This window comes from Oryx dammah, unplaced genomic scaffold (genome assembly GCF_014754425.2).
Source record: "Oryx dammah isolate SB20612 unplaced genomic scaffold, SCBI_Odam_1.1 HiC_scaffold_29, whole genome shotgun sequence".
Lineage (NCBI taxonomy): Eukaryota > Metazoa > Chordata > Mammalia > Artiodactyla > Bovidae > Oryx > Oryx dammah.
Window position 1 is genome coordinate 54,196,634 of NW_024070213.1, and position 23,668 is coordinate 54,220,301.

The 23,668-nt window shown below is 36.5% G+C and overlaps 1 protein-coding gene across 2 annotated transcripts; it reads right to left on the reverse strand.

Annotated features, from left to right (window-relative positions):
* Positions 1-4,282: 4,282 nt before the first annotated feature.
* ACTR6 (actin related protein 6) lies at positions 4,283-23,441 on the reverse strand. 2 transcript variants are annotated; one of them, XM_040234914.1, is made up of 11 exons: positions 23,194-23,441; positions 19,033-19,150; positions 18,131-18,199; positions 17,160-17,283; positions 15,887-16,022; positions 15,738-15,794; positions 14,515-14,613; positions 14,341-14,419; positions 8,877-9,048; positions 7,254-7,392; positions 4,283-5,047 (listed from the first exon to the last, which is right to left on the reverse strand). In XM_040234914.1, exons 1-11 carry the CDS (start codon positions 23,259-23,261, stop codon positions 4,918-4,920), a joined length of 1,191 nt encoding a protein of 396 aa, XP_040090848.1. In that variant the 5' UTR covers positions 23,262-23,441; the 3' UTR covers positions 4,283-4,917. The 2 variants fall into 2 exon arrangements, with proteins under 2 accessions (XP_040090848.1, XP_040090849.1); XM_040234915.1 differs by lacking the exon at positions 18,131-18,199 and having other exon boundaries at positions 23,194-23,343.
* Between the last annotated feature and the right edge of the window lie 227 nt (positions 23,442-23,668).

Sequence of the window (23,668 nt, forward strand, 5' to 3'; positions counted from 1 at the left end):
TCTAAATTCCTGTGACTTTAAAACAAAGTAGAACAATTCTGACATTAGAAGATATTAACTGTCCTCATGTATATGGTTGTTTTGAATTGGGGAGGAAATTAGTATACCTCCAGTGCAAGAACTCAGAGGGTGATTCTAGACAGGAAAAAAGTGGAAACATGCAGCCCAACCCTCATTATTAGTCAGGGTGCAGGGGAACGTCTCCTTATTAGGAGTCTCCTTTTTAATGTTGCGTGTTGATCAGGTGGAGAATTGCTAGCTACCACTAAGAATGGATGGCACTTTTAGAAATGTGTTAAAGATACTACTGTGTCCTTCGGTCTGCTGCTCAGATTATTTATAACCTTGAACAGAGGTTTTGTTTTGTTTTTAATCTCTAGAATAAAAATATAAATGCATAATTTGTTTATGAGACTAGACCAGAAATATCAAAGGTCTGAGAGACAGTGTGGTAGGGAACAAGGGTCTGTGCTCTGGGATCAGAGATCTGGATTTACTACCTGACCTATTCGGGTTCATAAGGGAAAATGTTAGCAAGTGAGAACCCTGGGTTGAGATAAAATCCAATTTAGAAATAGTAGAATCACTAGTGCTTGAAATGTTTAATTTGAATGACATATCCTATAGCATTCCCTAATGGAGACTATTTTGAATATACTACCATTCAATTAAACTTGTTTACAAAGTAAAATGATTTTTACTGAATGGTTTTGAAGGTTCTGGGGCATTAATTCCTAAAGAGAAATTCCTATCCCAGCTACTCCACCTAGTGTCAGCTCCATACAGTTTATCAGGCTTAAAGCAAATTCCCAAGGGTACTGTCATTCAATTTTAAGCTAAACCTTTTTGAGCAATGTAGGGACAAAGTTTTTCTTCCCTGTATAAATAAAATCCATTTTCAATCACTGAAAAGCTTATCTCCTATTAGAATATTCAGTAAATTATTTTCATGACAATTAGCATCATGATTCACCCTGCTTAACAATTCTTATTCACATTTTTAGGCCCTATTCAGGTAAATATTATTTTAGTTCAGTTCAGTCGCTCAGTCGTGTCCGACTCTTTGCAACCCCGTGAACTGCAGCACACCAGGCCTCCCTGTCCATCACCAACTCCTGGAGTTCACCCAAACTCATGTCCATCGAGTTGGTGATGCCATCCAGCCATCTCATCCTCTGTCGTCCCCTTCTCTTCCTGCCCCCAATTCCTCCCAGCATCAGTCTTTTCCAATGAGTCAACTCTTCGCATGAGGTGGCCAAAGTATTGGAGTTTCAGCTTTAGCATCAGTCCTTCCAATGAACACCCAGGACTGATCTCTTTTAGAATGGACTGGCTGGATCTCCTTGCAGTCCAAGGGACTCTCAAGAGTCTTCTCCAACACCACAGTTCGGTGCTCAGCCTTCTTCACAGTCAACTCTCACATCCATACATGACCACAGGAAAAACCATAGCCTTGACTAGATGGACCTTTGTTGGCAAAGTAATGTCTCTGCTTTTCAATATGCTGTCTAGGTTGGTCATAACTTTTCTTCCAAGGAGTAAGCATCTTTTAATTTCATGGCTGCAATCACAATCTGCAGTGATTTTGGAGCCCCCAAAATAAAGTTTGACACTGTTTCCACTGTTTTCCCAACTATTTTCCATGCAGTGATGGGACCAGATGCCATGATCTTAGTTTTCTGAATGTTGAACTTTAAGCCAAATTTTTCACTCTGCTCTTTCACTTTCATCAAGAGGCTTTTTAGTTCCTCTTCACTTTCTGCCATAAGGGTGGTGTCATCTGCATATCTGAGGTTACTGATATTTCTTCCGGCAATCTTGATTCCAGCTTGTGCTTCTTCCAGCCCCGTGTTTCTCATGAGGTACTCTGCATAGATGTTAAATAAGCAGGGTGACAATATACAGCCTTGATGTACTCCTTTTCCTATTTGGAACCAGTCTGTTGTTCCATGTCCAGTTCTAACTGTTGCTTCCTGACCTGCATATAGGTTTCTCAAGAGGCAGGTTAGGTGGTCTGGTATTCCCATCTCTTTCACAATTTTCCACAGTTTATTATGATCCACACAGTCAAAGGCTTTGGCATAGTCAATAAAGCAGAAATAGATGTTGTTTAACTTGGATAAATAAATGTTGAGATAAAAATTCTATCTCATAGAATTTACATACATAATGTTCAGTGGACTTCTCTGGCAGTCCAGTGGTTAAGAATCTGCCTGCCAATGTAGGGGACATGGTTTCGATCCCTGGTCTGGGAAGATTCCACGTGTGGCGAGGCAGTTAAGCCTGTGAACCACAACTACTGAAGCCCATGCACCGTACAGCTGTGCTCTGCAGCAAGAGAAGCTTTGTAAAGCAGTTATCCACCAATTTGAAACAAATTAGAAAAAGAAAAATGAGAAGCCACCACAATGAGAAGTTCACACACTGCAACTAGAGAGTAGGCCCCGCTTGCCACAACTAGAGAAAGCCCATGTGCAGCAAAAAATACCCAGCACAGCCAAAAATAAAAATGTAATTAATTAATTAAAAAGAATGTTCAAGACTGAAAACCATTCTTTTCTAAATTTTTTTTAACTTTTTATTTTGTATTAGGGTATAGCTGATTAACAATGTTGTGATAGTTTCAGGTGAACAGCAAAGGGACTCAGCCATGTATGTCCATGTATCCATTCTCCCTCAAACTATCCTCCTATTCTGGCTGCCACGTAACACTGAGAAGAGTTCCATGTGCTATACAGTAGGTCTGTGTTGGTTATCCATTTAAAATATAGCTGTGTGTACATGTCTGTCCCAAACTCTTGAACTATCCCTTCCCCCAACTCCACAACTGTAAGTTCCTTCTCTGAGTCTGTTTGCTTTGTGAGTTCATTTGTAGCATTTTTTAGATTTCACATATAAAGGATGTCACACTGTATTTCTCCTTCTCTGTCCAACTTAGTCCAACTCAGTATGACAATCTCTAGGTTCATACACGTTGCTGCAAATGGCATTTCATTCTTTTTAATGTGAAAGCCATTCTTCAGACCTCTTTTCTGTGTAATTGTTTATGTGCTAAGAAGGTTTTTGAACATAAAAACAAAAACGCTGCTGTTGCAGATCAACTCTGTCACTTAACTCTGTGACCAGTGATACTATGAGGCAACTCTTTATTTATGGGTGTGATAGTTCAACTTTTAATCTTTGCCAGCACTCCACTTCTGGCTACTGCCAGCCATATCATGCATAATCTACTCATAAACTAGGCCTGAATTTTTTCTCTTTGGTCAGATGTGGGTTGAGAGAAAGGTGACCAGTACAGTAAGAATAAATGCTCTAAGTGAGAGCTCTAGTGATTAACTTGTCCATCCTGACTCCAGTCTAGTATAGAGCACTTCCATTTGACACAGCATGCCAGTGAACAAGCCTAACCTGCACTGGGGAAGGGAAATGATGCCAGAGCAGAACTGACAGCAGCATTTCCGGTTATTCAATTTGCATGAAGATATGGCTGGCGATGACGGCTCAGGTTTAAACTAGTGAATCAGAGACTTGAAAACTAATATAATGAATATCCATGTGCCCAAATGCTGCCCCACATCACAAGAAAGGAACATACCACATATCACTAGGTTGGGAAAAGATCAAAATTCAAAATTCCAAGAACAGGGCTTCCCTGGTGCTCTAGTGGTTAACAATCTATCTACTAACGCAGAGGGCACAGCTTCAATCCCTGGCCCAGCGAAATCCCACATGTGCAGAGCAACTAAAGCTGAGTGCCAAAACTGCTGAGTCCAAGTGTCACCTTCTGTAACCTGTGCACCTAGAGCCTGTGCTCTGCAACAAGCCACAGCAATCAGAAGTCCATGCACTGCAGTGAAGAGTAGCTCCTGCTTGCCAAAATCAGAGAAAGCCCATACAAAGCAACAAAGACCCAGTCCAGCCAAAAATAAATAAATAAATCTGCAAAATTTGAAGAACAGTCTCTACTAAATGCATACTGCTTTTGCACCATTGTAGAGTCAAAAAATCATTAAGTTGAACCACTGTTGAGTCAGGGACCATCCATATAATCCAAATGTAATTGTAATGGACAGTTCTTTCACCCTGCCCAGCATCTGTCTCTTTATCTTAATTTTCCTTTGGAAAACTACCTTCTTTCACTCTAGGCTGTTAAAGTCCCTGAAGCCATGGGGTAGGCACAAGATTTTAGTTAAGGTAGAGAGACTGGTAGTAATTTGATTCAGGAGCCCAATGACATAAGAATTTCATTCTGAAAAATGGTGTATAAGAAAAATAAACAAAAAATGGTATAGTGTTTTTATGAGTGAAATAATATACTTCTGAAACATGGTAGTGATCAAAAACACTCAACTAAATTGGTTTACAGTGTCATCTTTTCACACTTATGCCAAGTAAAAAAGAAACATGATGCAAACATAGATTAGTTTTTCCAACTTTAGTATATATAAATAAAAATGACAAATTGAAAATAAAATAGTTCTAAAAGAGAGAAATTGTATCCCCACTGGGGAAGGGAAATGATGAACACACACTGGTCAATTCTGAGTCAGTCACACAAAACTACCTTCTAAGGAAACCTGACCGGTGAGACAGTTAAGTTTGTGTTTTTGGCTATAAAGAATTAAACTTAAATTACACTCACTTTTTCATCTTTTAATGAAAGATAACTTACTCTCAGAAACAGCATAAGCATTGTTAGAATAAGTCTAGCTAAAATAATGAAAATATGGGGTGAGTTACAGTTTACTTACTAACCTAGCTAAGAAACCTTTGAAAACTAGCCAGGGATCAAAGTATTTAGATAAGTTCAAGATGTTATCTTGGGATGAAAGCTAACACAGGTCCTTAACTTCCTTTAAAAAGAACGCTGAAAATTAAACCTTTGTCATAGAAAGTCAGAACTTTCAGAAATGTTTCTTAAATATCAAATTTCTCTTCACAGATGCTATGTCCATTTTCTTCATAATCTTCTCTTGTTACCACCATATCTTCAAAATCGTCATTCTCTGATATCAATTTTCCACCTTCCCAGGCATAAGTAATAGGGCTAAAAATAAAGGTAAAATAAAAGAACCCAGATGATTTTACAGAACTGAAATGCCAGAAACATTAATTAGTAACTAAAACGTGGCAATCTTTACCCAACTTGATTTAACAGAAAATCATTTCAAGTGTGAAAATAAGTATAAACTTCAGAGGAGGGGCTTCCCTGGTGGCTCAAATGGTAAAGAATCTGCCTGTAATGCAGGAGATTGGGTTCAGTCCAATCTCTTGGAGAAGAAAATCCCCTGGAGAAGGAAATAGCAACCCACTCCAGTACTCTTGCCTGGAAAATTCTGTGAACAGGGGAGCCTGGAGGGCTATAGTCCATCAGGTTGCAAACAGTGATTAACTTTCACTTTTCACTTTCAAAGAAGTCAAGAAACTCATAAAGAAAGGAAACTTGGTTACCACTACAAATAGCTTTTCTTTACTTTTTCCCTGTGCTTTGAATTTACGGATCTTCTAAGAAAAATCAAGAATACAAACAAAAGATCAAAAATGCATAAAAAGAAAAACTGGAATATATCTGAGTCTAACTTTTTTATGCGGCAAAGATACATCATCTCATCAATTCACCCTACAACCGACGAACTGCTGTTAAAAACTCACTTTATATATCTGGAAAATGAGGTTCAAAGAGCTTAAGACTGAAACTAGGATTCAACTTGGAGTTGTTTTCACAGTCTGTGCTTTTGCTCCTATCCTTTGTTCCCTCTAATAAATGAGACATTTAGAAAACATAGTGCAGTGCAGGGGAGGGGGTAATAAGAGGAAGAAAAGAAAAAAAAGAGCACAGTGCATGACAAACCTGTTACACGGTCGGAAAGGGCACCAAGAAACAGAGCACATCAGACTTTCAATTTATGAACAACCAAGGTTATACTGGTTATACTTTGTGTAATTCTACCATTCCTCTCCCCTAGTTCAATTTTAAATCTGAAAAATGATACAGAAAAATTTCCTTATTGTATTTACTGCATTTCCTAAGCTTAAAAAAACTAAATCTGTATCTAGATCTATCTGTAAAGATGTGCAAAAAAGATCTGATGGATAAAAGAATAAAAACTATTTCTCTTTTCATATCCATGTGTGTTCATGACTTTCAATTTAAAATTCAGGATAAAAATTCAATATACTTCATATTCAAAAGAGTATATGAACATTAATGCTGATAAAAATCATTCCAACATCTAATGGTTGTTTATTCTTTTATCTGATGGCTATCAAATTAAGTGACCAGATGAGGGCCTTCTATTAACTGCTATTGATTTAAAAAAACTCCACTTTAGCTTTAAAATAAAATTCTAAAATTAAAAATCAGGTATCTGGGGGACTACCCTGGCAGTCCAGTGATTAAGATTCTCTGTGCTTCCGATGCAGGGGGATGTGGGTTCAATCCCTGGTTGGAGAACTAAGATCCCATGTGCCTTGAGGCCCACATCAGGTGTGTGGGGTCTTGTTTTCAACTCTGCTACAGTGGAGCAGTGAGGGGGGATTACTGGAATTTGGTGAGAACTCCTGCCTCCAACTAAAGAGAACTAAATTTTAGTCTGGTTACTGCAATTAACTTACCATAAGGCCTTTGTTAACTCACCAGCCCTTGTTTATTTAGAAAGTAAGTACATAGAACTAGACAGATTTGTAAGCCTTTCTGACAGCTCTAAAATTCTACCTTAATTATCTGCTTTTTCTCATAAAACAGGATAGGGGGGTACATGTGAAATAGCTTTGAATTTTTTTTAAAAAAAGACTACTTAAATTTAAAAGTTTATTATTTTAAATTATTTTAAAACAACTTATCAGTTGACATAATTTATCTTATTGGTTAAATCCTCTTATTTGTATTCTTGATAGAACTCTCAAAAAATGACAGCTCAGAAAAATCGAATAGATAATAACCTAACTGCTTTGTCTATAAAAATTTCTTAGGAATGAGGACTGATTGACTACAGGGAAGTGATCTTATATTAACTGAGCACCTGTTATTTACTAAATATGATGGTCAGTACTTTACATATTTCACCCCATTTTAATCCACTTAAATGTAAGGTTTGTCATTTCAATTTTCGAGAAAAGAAAAATGAGCATCCCAAAGGTGAAATAAACCTGCCAACATGGTACAACTAGGCTTTAAACTCAAGTCTGCCTATAGATCTCTTTTATCTACAAACTAACTTCCATGATTTGTTTCTATATAAGCCAAGACTTACTTTTCAGGCAGCACAACAGAAACATCGTAATCTGTTGGAGTGAGACATCGAACTTCTGAGTAAACTCGATCCCTAAATCCTGGGAAAAGGGAATTTCCTCCTGTCAAAACGATGTTCTTAAAAAAATGTGGCTGCATTTCTTTTAAAAGAGATAAAAAAGATAGAGAAAAGAGACATTAGAAAATCTGTTTACTTATCTTTCTGGAGAAATAGGGAGGTGGACTTAGGTAAAAGCAAGTAGGAATTCAAGTTACTAGTTGGGGAACCATTTATTTTTTTTAACAACCATACAAATTATAAGAAGTTGTAATGAGATTATCATTTATACAAATAAATACATTAAACAGAAATATGACCTCATAAATCTTTAAAAGCAAGGCAAAAGTGAAGGGGTTGAACTACTAGCAATTTATTACATATACACATAAGCTTTATGTGAATGAGTAAAATTCTAGTACCAGACATGAAAATTACAACTGTTCTTCCATAAAATGGAAGAGGTCTTTATGTAGGCTGAGATGGTTAGCTGGTGTAAAGATAACCAGGAGGTCCATTTTTAACTTGAGAATTCGTTTCCATGTTATCTCACTGAGACACACATACTTACTGTGTAACACAAATGATAGTGAAAAATCCTGTTTATATAAAATGAGAAATCAACATGAAATATTAATATGAAAATAGCTGTAAAATAGCTGTATTAAAACAACTGGCTAGTTATGGCTCAGATGGTAAAAAAATCTGCCTGCAATGCGGGGGACCTGGGTTTGATCCCTGGGTTGGAAAGATATCCTGGAGAAGCTATATTAAGGTGATGGCATTATTTTTCTTTTTCTTCTTCTTTTTTTTAATGAGAGGAAAGGGCATTGCATGTGTAAGATTTTCTACAATGCCTAAATTGTTCCTTAAGAAGAAGGGAGACATTTTCAAGGTATAAAAGTACTCTAAAACTCTAGAACATCATTTCATTAAATCATGCTTCAAGAGAACCCAGACAACACTGTGAAGCATTGTACTTTAATTTCAATAAAACTAACTTCTAAAACAAAAAACCCTAACTTCCAGTATAATCTAAATATAAGAGAAGGGATAAACCAATCTCATCAACAACTAAAAACCATTAAATTGTTAGATTATAAATTTCTATTCTGTGCAAATATGGCTTAAAACTTTTCTAAAAGGGATATAGCAATTTAATACTCTTAAAGAGATGAATTACTTTAAGTTTAAATACACCATAATTATTTATATCAAATTTATCATCTGGGACCAATAAAGAATCATTCAAGTACATTACTGGATCTGGAAGTCTCTGCAAATAAATTAGCCATTTGTTCGGATTATTCAAAAGGAACAGTTGACTTCTTAGGATTCAGAGAGGATTTTATAATTTTAAAAAAGTGTCATTGTGCGAAAGTCACTCAGTTGTGTCCAACTCTTAGCAACCCCATGGACTATACAGTCCATGGAATTCTCTAGGCCACAATACTGTAGTGGGTAGCCTTTCTGTTCTCCAGGGGATCTTCCCAACTCAGGGATCAAACCCAGGTCTCCCGCACTGCAGATGGATTCTTTACCAGCTGAGCAAGGATATCATTATTCCTCATTAATTTATTAATGTACCTTCAGGTAAGTTCTGAATTGAATAGACAATAGCTTCTGGAATCCCCATTTCTTGAATGCCTATATCAGAAGGATTGAAGAGTATTTCTGGAACAGCAAATCTCTCATTGGCCAAACGAAGAATTTGTTCTCCAGATTTGTATTTTCCACTTAACACCATCTCTTCTCTTGGCTTAAAGAAAAATAAGATGAAAAGTATGCTATGTTATCTAGCTCATATAATGAATAACATTTAGTAATCTTAATACTATGAAATACCAATATATTAACCATGTTCTTGGAAGTTTCAGGATTCTCAAAAGTTAGAAAAATGCAGTCTTCTCTCCTGTTACCTAAACCACACAATTAAAGTGATTATTTACTCTTAATGTAGCTATTCCCCCAAAGATGAGCTGGCTTTATTCCACACATTTTAAAACAAACAAAGAAAAGGATAATAGAGCAGAAGGAATTTCATAATCTATCTATAATAGCAGAGTGAATCTGCTTTCTAAAGAAAAAGAACATACTTAAATTTTTTTTTATTTTGCATTCAATCTCTATTCAAAAATCAGTTACCAAATGATTTAGGCAAATAAATGGACTTTATCACTGAAATTCTTCTGTTATTTATTTTCTGCTAACCCATTCAATTCTGTGAGCTGTAATTCCTGAAGGGCCCAGGAAAAAAATGATTTCCTTTTATAACATTCTACATCATTAAAATAATGGTTCCTCTCAACTGTACTAAGAATCATCAGCTGTTCTAGATGGTTAAGGACATAAACTTCATTTGACTCATCTATACATTTTTACCTGTAACTGACTATATCCAAATCCTTATATAAATATGAAATTATTTAAAATGTATGAAAAGAAATATTAATTTGTTGTTAGAAGTAAAGTAGATAAAGATTATAACAGATTCCTCACTGTAATCAGTCATCCATTCTCTGTTCAGTTTTCAGCTTCCTCAGAGAGGCTTTTTCTGACTCCCAAATAAAAGGCCCCTCCAGTAGTCATCCTCTATTATCCTTTGTTGTCCATATTGTTCACCATCACAAATCCGCTACCCAGTATAGCATGCAAGCCAACAATGTGGAATTTTCTTTAGGCGTTTTTCATACATTATCATTCTGAATTCTTATATAACCCAGTAAGGCAGGCATATTTTCCTTTTATTAATGATCCAACTGGGCTAGGCAAGGTTATGTGAATTGCTCAAGATCATTCAGCTAATAACCCCGAAATACACAGTATTTCCTCCTATTACATTCCATAGGAGACACAGGTTCGATCCCTGGGTCAGGAAGATCCCCTGAAGGAGGGCATGGCAACCCAACTCCAGTATTCTTGCCTGAAGAATCCCATGGACAGAGGAGCCTGGCAGGCTATAGTCCATGGGGTTGCAAAGAATCTGACACAATTGAAGCAACTTAGCATGCATGCACTACATTGCTACTCCTAATCTGGATATGAATGATTCTGATTGCTATCATTTGGAAGTTTCTCACTTGAAGCATTATTTTAAAATAAAAATATCCTAAAAACTACAATAAATTCACAATACTCTAGGAAGAACAAGGAAAATTACACATCATTTTTTACTCAGTTAAACTACTGCTGCACTGGCAAAGAGAAGAATATTATTTCTTTACAAAGTATTCTTCCTTCTCAAGAAGAATGGAAAATATTTCCTATAAATTTACAAATTCATTTAAAAATGATATTGGTTTGAGTGTACAGGATATAACTCATCTTGTCAACACTCAAAATAACTTGAGACAGATACAGATATGGAGAATTTCATTTGACAAAAAAGTTTTCTAGTCCACACCCCTAATTTTACCGAAGATCAAGTGACTGACCTAGGGTCAAATATCTAACTATGGGAAAGAGCCAGAAGTAGAAATCCTTGCTGAATGTTAGCTCTGAAGTCATTGTTAATATGTAATCTGGAACTACAAGCAGTTTCTGTTTCTAAGAGTACAATTCCAAAATGATTTTTGTTTTAGACATAGATGAAGAAATTTAAAAGGGCTGTTGGGAGTTGCTATTTTAGTTAATGCAGGCCATGACTGACTGTACAGTCCTCATAAATTTCATTCTGGTAGTATGAAAAAAATGTTTAAAAGTGGCAACTAGTAAGTATTAGGTAATTGTTAACTTAATTTTCTCAATTAAGGTCAGTAAAGCATTCATTACACTTTAGTAGGCATTTTCTTTCTGTTAAAGAATAAAACTGAAATTTCTATCAGCTGTAATCAGTAACAATATTACAGACCTCATCATATTGATGTCATCAATACTAGAAAATCAAGGTTGTAACTTTTTCCTGAGTATTTAAAAATGTTCTTGAATAAACAATCAAGGTCCAAGTTTTAACAATATTCTAAGTATAAAGACTCTGAAACAAATTCTTTCATTTTATGCAGTATGGCTTTTCTAATTTCAAACATATTTTATCAGCTTTCATCAAAGATTTTGATTATCAGGCAACAATGAAAACAAGTTAATCAAGTATTAAATTTAAAAAGACACATTTTAGGAGTAATCCTAACATATACAAAATATAGTCATTTCTAAACCTTAAAATTATTACGATGTACACAATTTAACATGTAGTGAAATATAAATTTTAATATTAACTGGCAAAGTAGAAATTAAACCGTTATTTTTAAAACAGATATTTGAGGTAACATTCCATCATCTGGTAAAAGTCCAGTCCAACTATGTCCACTCAACTGATATTAAAGTGTACATGTAACAAGGAGTCCACAGAAGTGCAGTCACACCAAGATTCTGATCACAAGGTCAAAAGTCAATAAAAGAGCTGCAAACAGTACAATGTGGCTTTTGCCTTTTTTCTCTGATGAGAAGCAATACAATAGTCAACTGATGGAACAACCACACCTCTACTAGCTCACTATGTACAGTGCAGTGCTGAGAAACCAAGGCTTATGGTTTGGGAAGGAAATTGGCAGGGTTCAGCAGATAATGTCCAATAAACTGGTAAGTTGTCATTTGCAGGGCAGGAGAGAAATACGTTTTACAAAAGAGAAGGATTTCCAAGCCCAGCTAATAGTCCAATCACCTGGAAGAGATTTTTTTCTCTTTTCTAGATTAAGTTTCCAAACTTAGGTCCTAAATATTTCCAGGGACAGGAACAAAGAACATGGATATCAATTGTTCTTCAAGTGGCCCAGGTGATTTTCAGTCAGGTTTAGAGACATAGGGTCCATCATTCAGGGTCCATCCTGGTAGAAATACCGATTACTTTATCATCATAAGTTCAGAGTGCTGTAAATTCTCTGTAAGGTGTTTATATCACTGGACTGCTTTAAACAGCTATAGTTGTATGAGGATGATCAAACATGCCTGATGAGAAAGATGCCTGCTATCTATATGTTTGGGGCAGTTTTCCTTGTCTTATAAATAAAAAATACATCTTCCATATTCTACGTGGGATTCAGGCTTCCAGTTCCTCTCCCCAGTTCATGTCCAGATAACCAGATTCCATAATCTGTCTTAATTCTCACTTCTTAAAGTCAGCCTTGGTCCTTCCACAGGGATCTATTTCTAAGGGGGTAACCTTCTCTGAATTCTTATTTGTATTTCACCTTAAAAATCTGGCCAAAGAAATTATTTTTTAAATTTCAGGCATAAAAATAAGTATAAGTAATTGTATAAAACCCATGTATCCATCAGTCAGTTTAACATACCTTCACAGATAACACTCCCATTTTAAATGTGGTGTTATTATTCACACACACAGTTTTTATACTTTTATTTCATTTTTATAAATGCCCACATACAAAGAATTATTCTACATATCCTGAAATGGTATATAGTCTTCTGAACAGATACATTTCTGAGATTTATCCATGATGATCACATACCTCTTACTATATTTTTACTGCTTATTTTATAACATGAGGATCTTTCCTGGTGGCTCAGATGGTAAAGCGTCTGCCTACAATGCCTAGCATGTGGGAACCTGGGTTCAATCCCTGGGTCGGGAAGATCTCCTGGAGAAGAAATGGCAACCAACTCCAGTATTCTTGCCTGGAAAATCCCATGGATGGTGGAACCTGGTAGGCTACAGTCCATGGGGTCGCAGAGTGACTGAGTGACTTCACACTTTCACTTATAACATGAATAAATAAAAATTTATTCTTCTTCCATTAGTGAGTATTTAGGCTCTTCCCAATTTTTCACTCAATATATACTGCAATGAATATTACCATAAATGTCTCCTTGTGAAAATATCTCTGTGTGCTTAGGTTTCTGACCAAAGTCTTTTAACTGCTAAAAGTCCTCACCAAGCCAGTAACTGTAAGGGCAAACTTCACATTTACCCAAACATAAAACTGAGCTGATCAAAGATAGGGAGAAATTATATTGTTTTGACATCTAAGATAAACCCTACTCAACATTTTCAAAATACACTGGATTTTGCCGTTTTCAACTACAATCTGATACCACAGCCCTGGGTCTACTGTGTCAATAACATTCACAACAGGCAAATAATCTAACTGGACTTACACTAATTCTTAAGAAAACAGAAATGGGTAAACCATAATATAGGTAAAGTTACTGTTTATCTCCAGATTTGTCCCATAAGCTATCACAGTGGATAGTTCTTTTTCTAAATAAATTTAATACAGATATTAATTAATCATTCATACTCTGGTGTCTACAGAAATGGCCGACAGGCAAGAAGGCTATCATCAACAACTCTGACATTCCATCAATCCCAGCTAGATGCTTTTCAAACCTGAGTGGTTGCTTGAAAAAAACTTAAAAATTACCTTATATCACAGACTTAGAAAACAAACTTATGGTTGTCAAAAGAGAAAGGTGGGGAGAAGGATAAATCAGGACATTGGGATTAACATACACTTCTATATAGGTGGCTCAGATCGTCAAGAATCCGCCTGCAACGTAAGATTCAGGTTCAATCCCTGGGTCACGAAGATCCCCTGGAGAAGGGAATGGCTACCCACTCCAATATTCTTCCCTAGAAAATTCCATGAACAGAGAAGCCTGGTGGGCTAGTCCATGGAGTTACTACGGGCTTCCCTGGTGGCTTAGACAGTATAGAGTTTGCCTGCAATGCAGGAGACTCAGGTTCAATCACTGGGTCGGGAAAATCCCTTGGAAAAGGGAATGGCTACCCATCCGAGTAGTCTTGCCTGGAGAATCCCAAGGACAGAGGAACCTAGCAGGCTACAGTCCTGGGGTCGCAAAGAGTTGGACATAGCTGAAGCAACTAAATATGCATCCATGCACAATATATTTAAAATAAATAATCAGTAAGAACCTACTGTATAGCACAGGGAACTCAACTTAATATTCTGTAATAACAGTGAGAAAACACTTGAAAAAGAATAATGTATAACTGAATCACTTATTACATACCTGAAACTAATACATTATAAATTAACTTCATGCTAATACAAAATAAAATTTTTTTAAAAATTACCTTACAAAAGCCCTTTTTAATTGTACTAAAGTCAGGCAAAACATAGTCTACCATTACTGTATTTTCTTCTCCTTTCAATCTGGAAAACAAAATAGAGACTTATGAAGTATTTTAACTATGCTTAACATTAGCCAAGAATCAACTTTCCAATTCTTAGGCTACCATTATACATACTTGGCAATATCCATGTCTCTATAAAAATCCTGAGACACATAGCATACATCTTCTTTCACTTGATTAATCACATGAGTTTCATCCATAACGTGTAACTGCCTAAACAGAAATAAAAATGGTAATGTGAAATGAAAAAATTTAATTGCAACTTATCATTGAAAGTATTTTTTTGGAATTAAACTTCCAGGTAACTGATCTTTAAAAACTATTAAATTTTTGAATGTGTAAAATATTTTTAACTTTATGGAATACCCATTCCATTATCTTATTTAAGTTGTGCTTAGTCATTCAGTCATGTTTAACTCTTTGCAATCCCATGGACAGTAGCCCATCGAGCTCCCCTGTCCATGGGGATTCTCCAGGCAAGAATACTGGAGTGGGTTGCTATGCCCTCCTTGGGAGGTGATTAAGTACACTAATTCCTAATCTTTTAATAGTGGACAGTCAACTAATATCGGCTAATCCAGAAACATATCTATCTATATATTTTTCTTTGGGGGGGGTATAGTTGCTTTACAATGTTGTGTTAGTTTCTGTTATATAACAAAGTGAACCAGCTATATGTATACATATAGACTCTTCCCCCTGGACCTCCCTCCCACACCCACCCCAACATCCTATCCCTCTAGGTCATTACAGAGCACTGAGCTGAGCTCCCTGTACTATACAGTAGATTCTTATAGCTATTGTTTTATACATGGCAGTGCACATTATTACGGCTTTTAGAGATTAAAAAAGGATAAAAGATAAATAAAGTTCAAGTATTATACTGTGTATGGAGAACTGACAAGAGAAATGGAAAAGGGAAGCAGAGATTTATTTTCTTTTTAGACCCTTATTTCCTTATATGCATTGTAAAATGTTTTACAAGGTATATGTACATTTGCAATTTTAAAATATTATTAATGTATTAAATTCCCAAGAAACTGGAAATATCTTTTTGGTGGACACTACCATTTCATATGTCAGAAAGCTTTTTAACTTGAACATCATTGGTATTTACTGAGTTGGTCAAAAAGTTCATTTAAGTTCTTCCATAAGGTGTTACAGAAAAACCCAAATGAACTTTTTGGTCAACCCAGTATCTATGTAATACAGTCTTTAAAGCAGTAATTCAGAACTGTCACCTGAAATTAGAACTAAAGGCAAGGAATAATTTTAAATTACTTTAAAAATTTCACCCCAGCATCTCATCTTACCATAGAATCAAAGCTAAGTATTACCTATAAGATATGATTTCTTTTAGATGATTGGTTAGGAGTTTTCCTCCCACATTTATCCTAAAAAGGAAGAATTCAAATTTAGTTCAGTTTACCACACATTTCATCCAGTTTTATTATAAGAAATAAGATGAAAATTGAATGCAACTCACCGAATAATCGCTTCTTTTTTCTTCTTACTTCTACAGTAAGGAACTATATGTGTAAAGGAATATCCACTATCTACAATGATACAGCATAACTCGGAAGGATTATCTCGGAAATACCTGTGTGCGCTGAGAGCCCCAGCTATTAAGAAAATAAAAGATAAAGAAAAAATAAACATAATGAATAAAAGTACAACTAATTTAAAACAATAAGTAAAGAAAAGCAGCAAACTAAAGCAAACAGAAAGACAGAAATTTTCCTTTGTAAAAAAAAAGTTAATCTAAAATAACATTCTTAATTCTGTCAGATATTTAAACATTAAAACATGATATTTTTGTGGAAAATGATAAAAATTTTGTGACCAACTTTGAAGGTAAATATTTACTTCACAACTTATAATAATTATTTTAATAGCAAATAATTTTGCTGAGCATTTATTACATGCTGGGCACTATTCTAAACTCCATGAATATGTGTGTTTTAATTCTCACAACAATCCCATTTTTACAGATGTAGAAACTGAAGCAGAGATGTTAATAATGTGCCCAAGGTCATATGATTAGAAAGTAACAGAGCCAGGAATCAAACGTAAGCAGTATGACTCTACAGCAGTTTTTCTCAACTTCAGAACTACTGACATTGTGGGTCAGATACTTCCCCAGCGTTGGGGGCTTTACTGTGCACTGTTTTAGCAGAATCTTGGTCCTCTATATACTAGATGCAGGAAGTACCATCCCAGTTGTGATAATGAAAAACATCTCCAGACATTGTTAAATGTCCCCAGGAGCAATATCACTCTTGGTTGAGAACACTGTTCTAGAGATTATGTTCCTAACCATTACAGTATATTGTTGTTTATACAGACTTAAATGCTACATGCTAAATAGGTGAATACTTTCTTTGTACAGTCATTTAATTCTAGCCTTTAAAAAACTAACTTCTAGATGATATGTATAGATTGTTTTTTCTCATATTGGCAGTCTGAGCTATTAACATTATTTCAAACAATAATAAGAATAGCAAACACATCAGTGATAGAAAAGACAACTATCTCAGAAAAAACAAACTTTCAGAGATTAGAAATATGTTGCTAGTTAACTTCATTAGGGAGAAATACTATATTAAAAAGATATAGCGAGAGAAGTCGGACCAATAAGCTTGAGGGCTTCATCTAATTTTAAATTTCATCAAATCTAAAAGAATGTCACTCAATATTCTTGGATTTAAAGTGTTTATTCATATTCACATAACTCAATTTCAATCAGAACTTTAACTCACCATTTACTCTTAATACTGCTTGAAACTGGTATTCTTCAAATAAGATTTCATTCATTGATTCTTGAATTGAAGTGAAGTTAAAATATGGTTCTGTGATAATAATATTAGTGTCTAAAAAGTCAACCTATAGAGGAAAAAATTCCGAGTTTTGCAGCTTTATAGTTATAATTATAAACATCTGCTTTATGTACGTACATCTATTTAATTCTCACAATAACTCTAGAAGACGTCTTACTATTATCCCCTTTTGAAAGGTGAGCAAACTGAGACACAGAAGAGCTGAATGAGTTACCGAGGTTCATATAACTAATTAATGACAAACTTAGGACTGAACTTGGGAAGTCTGGTTACAGCATTCATGGTTTTCAACTATTATTTAACTCTCCTAATGGTAGCACTGATAAAATGGTACCATCAAATTGTTTAAAGATAATTATGCAAAAGTAATGAATGATGCAACTACAAGCACTGGAACTGATATTTTGTTTTTAAAAGTTAAAAGGTAAAAAATAAAAGGGAAAAAGTGAGAAGCTTTGGGATATTTAATGTTTACACAATTCTCTCCCACATACTCTTAAAGAAGCATTAAAATTTGAACATTGTCTCAGGATACCTAAAGCCACCTAAAGATATTAAGAGCACAAAATTCTAACATTGTATCATTCACACATTCAGATATATGAGCAAAAAAATTTTATTGTGAAAGTGGTCTAAGAACAGTACATATCTGAAGTAAAATTTTAATCTTAAATTTCATATAGATTAGCTCTTCTCAACCTCAAATTTCACTTCACAATAGAAATTCTATGCACTTGTACTTATTTAGAAATCAAAGCTAAGCACAGTAGATTAAGTGACTTAAATACTGTAAGAAATATTCAAAAATTTATAAATCTTAAAATATAACTTCTGATTTTTCACTTGAATGAGACATGGAAATAGAAATTTGAATACATACTCCAACTTGTTACCTGATACATTTCTTTTCCAAAAAGGTAATCCCAAACTTGTCTTTGAACATCCCAATTCACCAAGTAGCCCTAAAAAATTTGTTTTGTGAATTAACTATCAAAAATATTTGCAGAATTTTTAAATAATCAGATCAATACATTATAAATCACTGATTACTCTCTTAATTACTTTCTCTTTACCAGTCTAATACTAGTTGAATCTCAACGCTATTACATTGGTATGTTTTTCTTCTTTTAATTCAAAACATTACAAATTAACAATAACCAAAACATAAAAGGGCTCAAAAGACACACCAATATGTAGAGATGCCCCCTATATTTATTTTCTTTAATGTTTGTATTTCATTTAGCTTTAACAAGTAAAATTCAGTACCCACAATCAGTAACTAAATTATAGTCATTTATTTTTATTTATTGAAGTATAGTTGATTCTTTTTAAGAGAGGTATAATTATTCATGGCTATTTTTTAACATGACAATTTAAATTCAATTTTTGATTTTAATAAGCTCTTGCTGCTGCTGCTGCTGCTGCTATGTCGCTTCAGTTGTGTCCGACTCTGTGCGACCCCATAGATGGCAGCCCACCAGGCTCTGTCGTCCCTGGGATTCTCCAGGCAAGAACACTGGAGTGGGTTGCCATTTCCTTCTCCAATGCATGAATGTGAAAAGTGAAAGTGAAGTCGCTCAGTCTTGTCCGACTCTTAGCGACCCTATGGACTGCAGCCTACCAGGCTCCTCTGTCCATGGGATTTTCCAGGCAAGAATAAGCTCTTAATTTAACTTTAAATAATGCTTTTTCAGAAATCTAAAAATATTTTCAAACACACAAAATCTTACAACACATTTCAAATTATCTTTAAATGTAGATCCTTAATGCTATAAATGTTATAGAGTTGGATTACCTTTTGAAAAGGAAGAATATAAAAGAGTCCAGAAGGGTCCTTTATTTCATCTATCTGGTTAGCAGTAAAAGTTTTAAGACGTGCTGTTTTTGATCTGAACTGACAGTTTGGAATAACTCTACAAAGAAACAAATAATGTAATTATTCCCTTAGTTAGTTAGTTAAATACTTAGTTCTTAAACATACAATTACTTAACAACCACTTTTACTTTCTAAAAGAAAGAACACGAAAATTTCCAGAACCAGTGTTTCTCATTCTGTCTTCAAAATATTTAAAAATGACTTTTTTTTTTTAATGTTCTGCCACATACCAGGGCTTCCCTGATAGCTCAGTTGGTAAAAAATCTGCCTGCAATGCAGGAGACTCTGGTTCCCATTCCTCCATTGGGAAGATCCGCTGGAGAAGGGATAGGCTACCCACTCCAGTATTCTTGGGCTTCCCTTGTGGCTCAGCTGGTAAAGCATCCGCCTGCAATGCAGGAGACCTGGGTTGGATCCCTGGGTTGGAAAGATCCCCTGGAGAAAGGAACAGCTACCACTCCAGTATTCTGGTGTGGAGAATTCCATGGACTGTATAGTCCACGGGGATGCAAAGAGTCAGACAGAACTGAGGGACTTTCACTTTCACCATATGTCAGGTTCTGCAGTGGACCCACTATCTTTCTCATATAATCCTCAACATATTATTACAGGTGGGCATTGATTCTGCCACTGCACACAGGTGAAGAGGGGCTGAAGTAAAGTTAAAGTTCCTGAAAAAAACTCTTAATACCAATCTAGTTTAAAAAAAAAAGCAAGTTCAAAACTCTGACCATAAAATTGTTTCCATGAAGTAAAAGATCTGCAGTTGCAAGATACTATAGGGTACAGAAGTAGAAGGTAGTTTTAAATATAGTTGCTGCCCACCATGAGCTTACAATCTGGTTAGGAAGACAAACTAGAGCTATTATCCATCATATATATCTACACTATATGTATTGTATGCATCTGTGTGTGCATACATATATATACATATATATATATACACACATACAGAGAAAGAGAGAGAGGGATAGAGAGAAAGTGAGGGGGAGCAGAATTTGCCACCCTCAAATATGCCACTATGGCCTGAGGATTACTTTGCACTAAAGTCAATCAAAATCCTTGCATTAATTGAGATAATACAGTGAAAGTGTATAATCTTAAAGGACATGATTTTTAAACCCTGCATTGTAGTCAATCTTATGGCTATATTACTTTAGTCAATGTACTATCCTTGATTATTTAACTTGCTTCTTCCCCTATGCCTTTTGTCACTATACCGAGGCTCCTCGGCCCATGGGATTTTCCAGGCAAGAGTACTGCAGTGGATTGCCATTTCCTTCTCCAGGGGATCTTCCTGACCCAGGGATCCAACAGAGGTCTCCCTCATTGCAGACAGATACTTTACTGTCTGAGCCCCAGGGGAGCCCGAGTATTCTGCACCTACTCTTATTAAGACTTTTAAATTAGTTCTTAAGTAAATGATAAGAGATTTGCTGTTAAAAGATAAGTACAATAATACACGCTGCAGAAATAAGACTGCAACAATTTACATTTTTACTCAGTTTGACTGTTCTCTTAAACAAAAAAAAAAAAAAGGAAAGCAGGAAGTAACAAAAGTCCCTGGGTCCCCTGTGAATACACTACAGCCTGACACTGTTTCCACTGTTTCCCCATCTATCTGCCATGATCTTCATTTTCTGAATGTTGAGCTTTAAGCCAACTTTTTCACTCTCCTCTTTCACTTTCATCAAGAGGCTTTTTAGTTCCTCTTCACTTTCTGCCATAAGGGTGGTGTCACCTGCATATCTGAAGTTATTATTTCTCCCGGCAATCTTGATTCCAGTTTGTGCTTCTTCCAGCCCAGCGTTTCTCATGATGTACTCTGCATAGAAGTTAAACAAGCAGGATGACAATATATAGCCTTGACGTACTCCTTTTCCTATTTGGAACCAGTCTGTTATTCCATATCCAGTTCCAACTGTTGCCTCCTGACCTACATATACGTTTCTCAAGAGGCAGGTCAGGTGGTCTGGTAGTCCCATCTCTTTCACAATTTTCCACAGTTTTTTGTGGTCCACACAATCAAAGACTTTGGCATAGTCAATAAAGCAGAAATAGATGTTTTTCTGGAACTCTTGCTTTTTCCATGATCCACTGGATGTTGGCAATTTGATCTCTGGTTCCTCTGCCTTTTCTAAAACTAGCTTGAACATCTGGAAGTTCACGGTTCACGTATTGCTGAAGCCTGGCTTGCAGAATTTTGAGCATTACTTTACTAGCGTGTGAGATGAGTGCAATTGTGTGGTAGTTTGAGCATTCTTTGGCACTGGCTTTCTTTGGGATTGGAATGAAAACTGACCTTTTCCAGTCCTGTGGCCACTGCTGAATTTTCCAAATTTGCTGGCACATTGAGTGCAGCACTTTCACAGCATCATCTTTCAGGATTTGAAATAGCTCAACTGGAATTCTATCACCTCCACTAGCTTTGTAGTGATGCTGTCTAAGGCCCACTTGGCTTCACAGTCCAGGATGTCTGGCTCTAGGTGAGTGATCACACCATCGTGATTATCTGGGTTGTGAAGCTCTTTTTTGTACAGTTCTTCTGTGTATTCTTACCACCTCTTTTTAATATCTTCTGCTTCTGTTAGGTCCATACCATTTCTGTCCTTTATCGAGCCCATCTTTGCATGAAATGTTCCCTTGGTATCTCTAATTTTCTTGAAGAGATCTATAGTCTTTCCCATTCTGTTGTTTTCCTCTATTTCTTTGCATTGATCACTGAAGAAGGCTTTCTTATCTTTCCTTGCTGTTCTTTGGAACTGTGCATTCAGATGCTTATATCTTTCCTTTTCTCCTCTCTTCTTTTCACAGCTATTTGTAAGGTCTCCTCAGATAGCCATTTTGCTTTTTTGCATTACTGTTTCTTGGATGGTCTTGATCCCCGTCTCCTGTACAATGTCATGAACCTCCGTCCATAGTTCATCAGGCCCTCTATCGATCGAATCCTGTCCCTTAAATCTATTTCTCACTTCCACTGTATAATCATAAAGGATTTGATTTAGGTTGTACCTGAATGGTCTAGTGGTTTTCCCCGTTTTCTTCAAGTCTGAATTTGGCAATAAGGGGTTCATGATCCGAGCCACAATCAGCTCCTGGTCTTGTTTTTGCTGACTGTATAGAGCTTCTCTGTCTTTGGCTGCAAAGAATATAATCAATCTGATTTCAGTGTTGACCATCTGGCGATGTCCATGCGTACAGTCTTCTCTTGTGTTGTTGGAAGAGGGTGTCTGCTATGACCAGTGCGTTCTCTTGGCAAAACTCTATTAGCCTTTGCCCTGCTTCATTCCATACTCCAAGGCCAAATTTGCCTGTTACTCCAGGTGTTTCTTGACTTCCTACTTTTCCATTCCGGTCCCCTATAATGAAAAGGACATCTTTTTTGGGTGTTAGTTCTAAAAGGTCTTGTAGGTCTTCATAGAACCGTTCAACTTCAGCTTCTTTAGCGTTACTGGTTGGGGCATAGGCTTGGATCACCGTGATACTGAATGGTTTGCCTTGCAAACGAAGAGAGATCATTGTGTCCTTTTTGAGATTGCATCCAAGTACTGCTTCGGACTCTTTTGTTGACCATGATGGCTTTGTGTAAACGAGTCTAAATCAACAAGGTCAGTCAGAGAGCACTTAGAAGGGCCTGAATACAAAGTCTTCAGTCACTGACACAGTGGTTTTTACACTTGCGGGGGGTGGGGGCGGGCGGGCATAGAGCACGCGGGGGATTTCACGGAAGCCATAACCGCTTCCCAGCAAAAATGCATGTACCGCAAAACGTTGCCCACGATTCCTGACGGCTCAGGAACCTGGTGTACAGGTCTCTCATTTGGGAACCTCTTCCTTAGAAGCCTACTTTCCTATTTCCTGTTACGAAACGAAACACACATCCCACTTCCGGGGGCCACAAAGTCCAAAATTAGTAACCCAAGTCCCACTTCAAAGCTTCCCAGCTACCCAGTTCCAAGCCGAGCATCCTTCAAACAGAGTGAGAGCTGTGCGGGGGCGTTTGCAGTTTACAGAGGTCCCAAAATGAAGCGTAACTACTAAGCATATATGCTTTGTCTCTCGCGGGCAGCGAACACTTACGAGACAGTTTCATGGCTGTAACCGATTTTGGCGTTGTAAGCTCCGTTATCCAGCACTAACGTCGTCATTTCAGCGGAAACCAAGTCGCCGAAGCCTTCTTCTCCGACCGCTCTGCTCACACTTTTCACAGCACTCTATGGTTACTGCTTCCGGCACTCCATGGTTACTGCTTCCGGCACTCTATGGGTGCATCCGCCGAACACATACGCGCTTCCGGTCTCCCTTAGCAACCGAGGACGCCGGAAACCAGAGGTTGCCCTGCCCCCTTATCTGCTCGCAAGAGTCATACCGTACTTCCTTCCTTTTCTAACCTTTTTACTTCTTGGCCAGATCCAATAAGAGAGAAAATGCTAAAGTTTTTTTTCTTTCAATTCGTTATTGTTCTTTACTTTTGTAGATTTGAGTTGCTCTTGGAAGTTTCTTATAACGCCTATAACGATACATCTCTGTGGGAGTGTTGGGAGGGAAGGTTGTG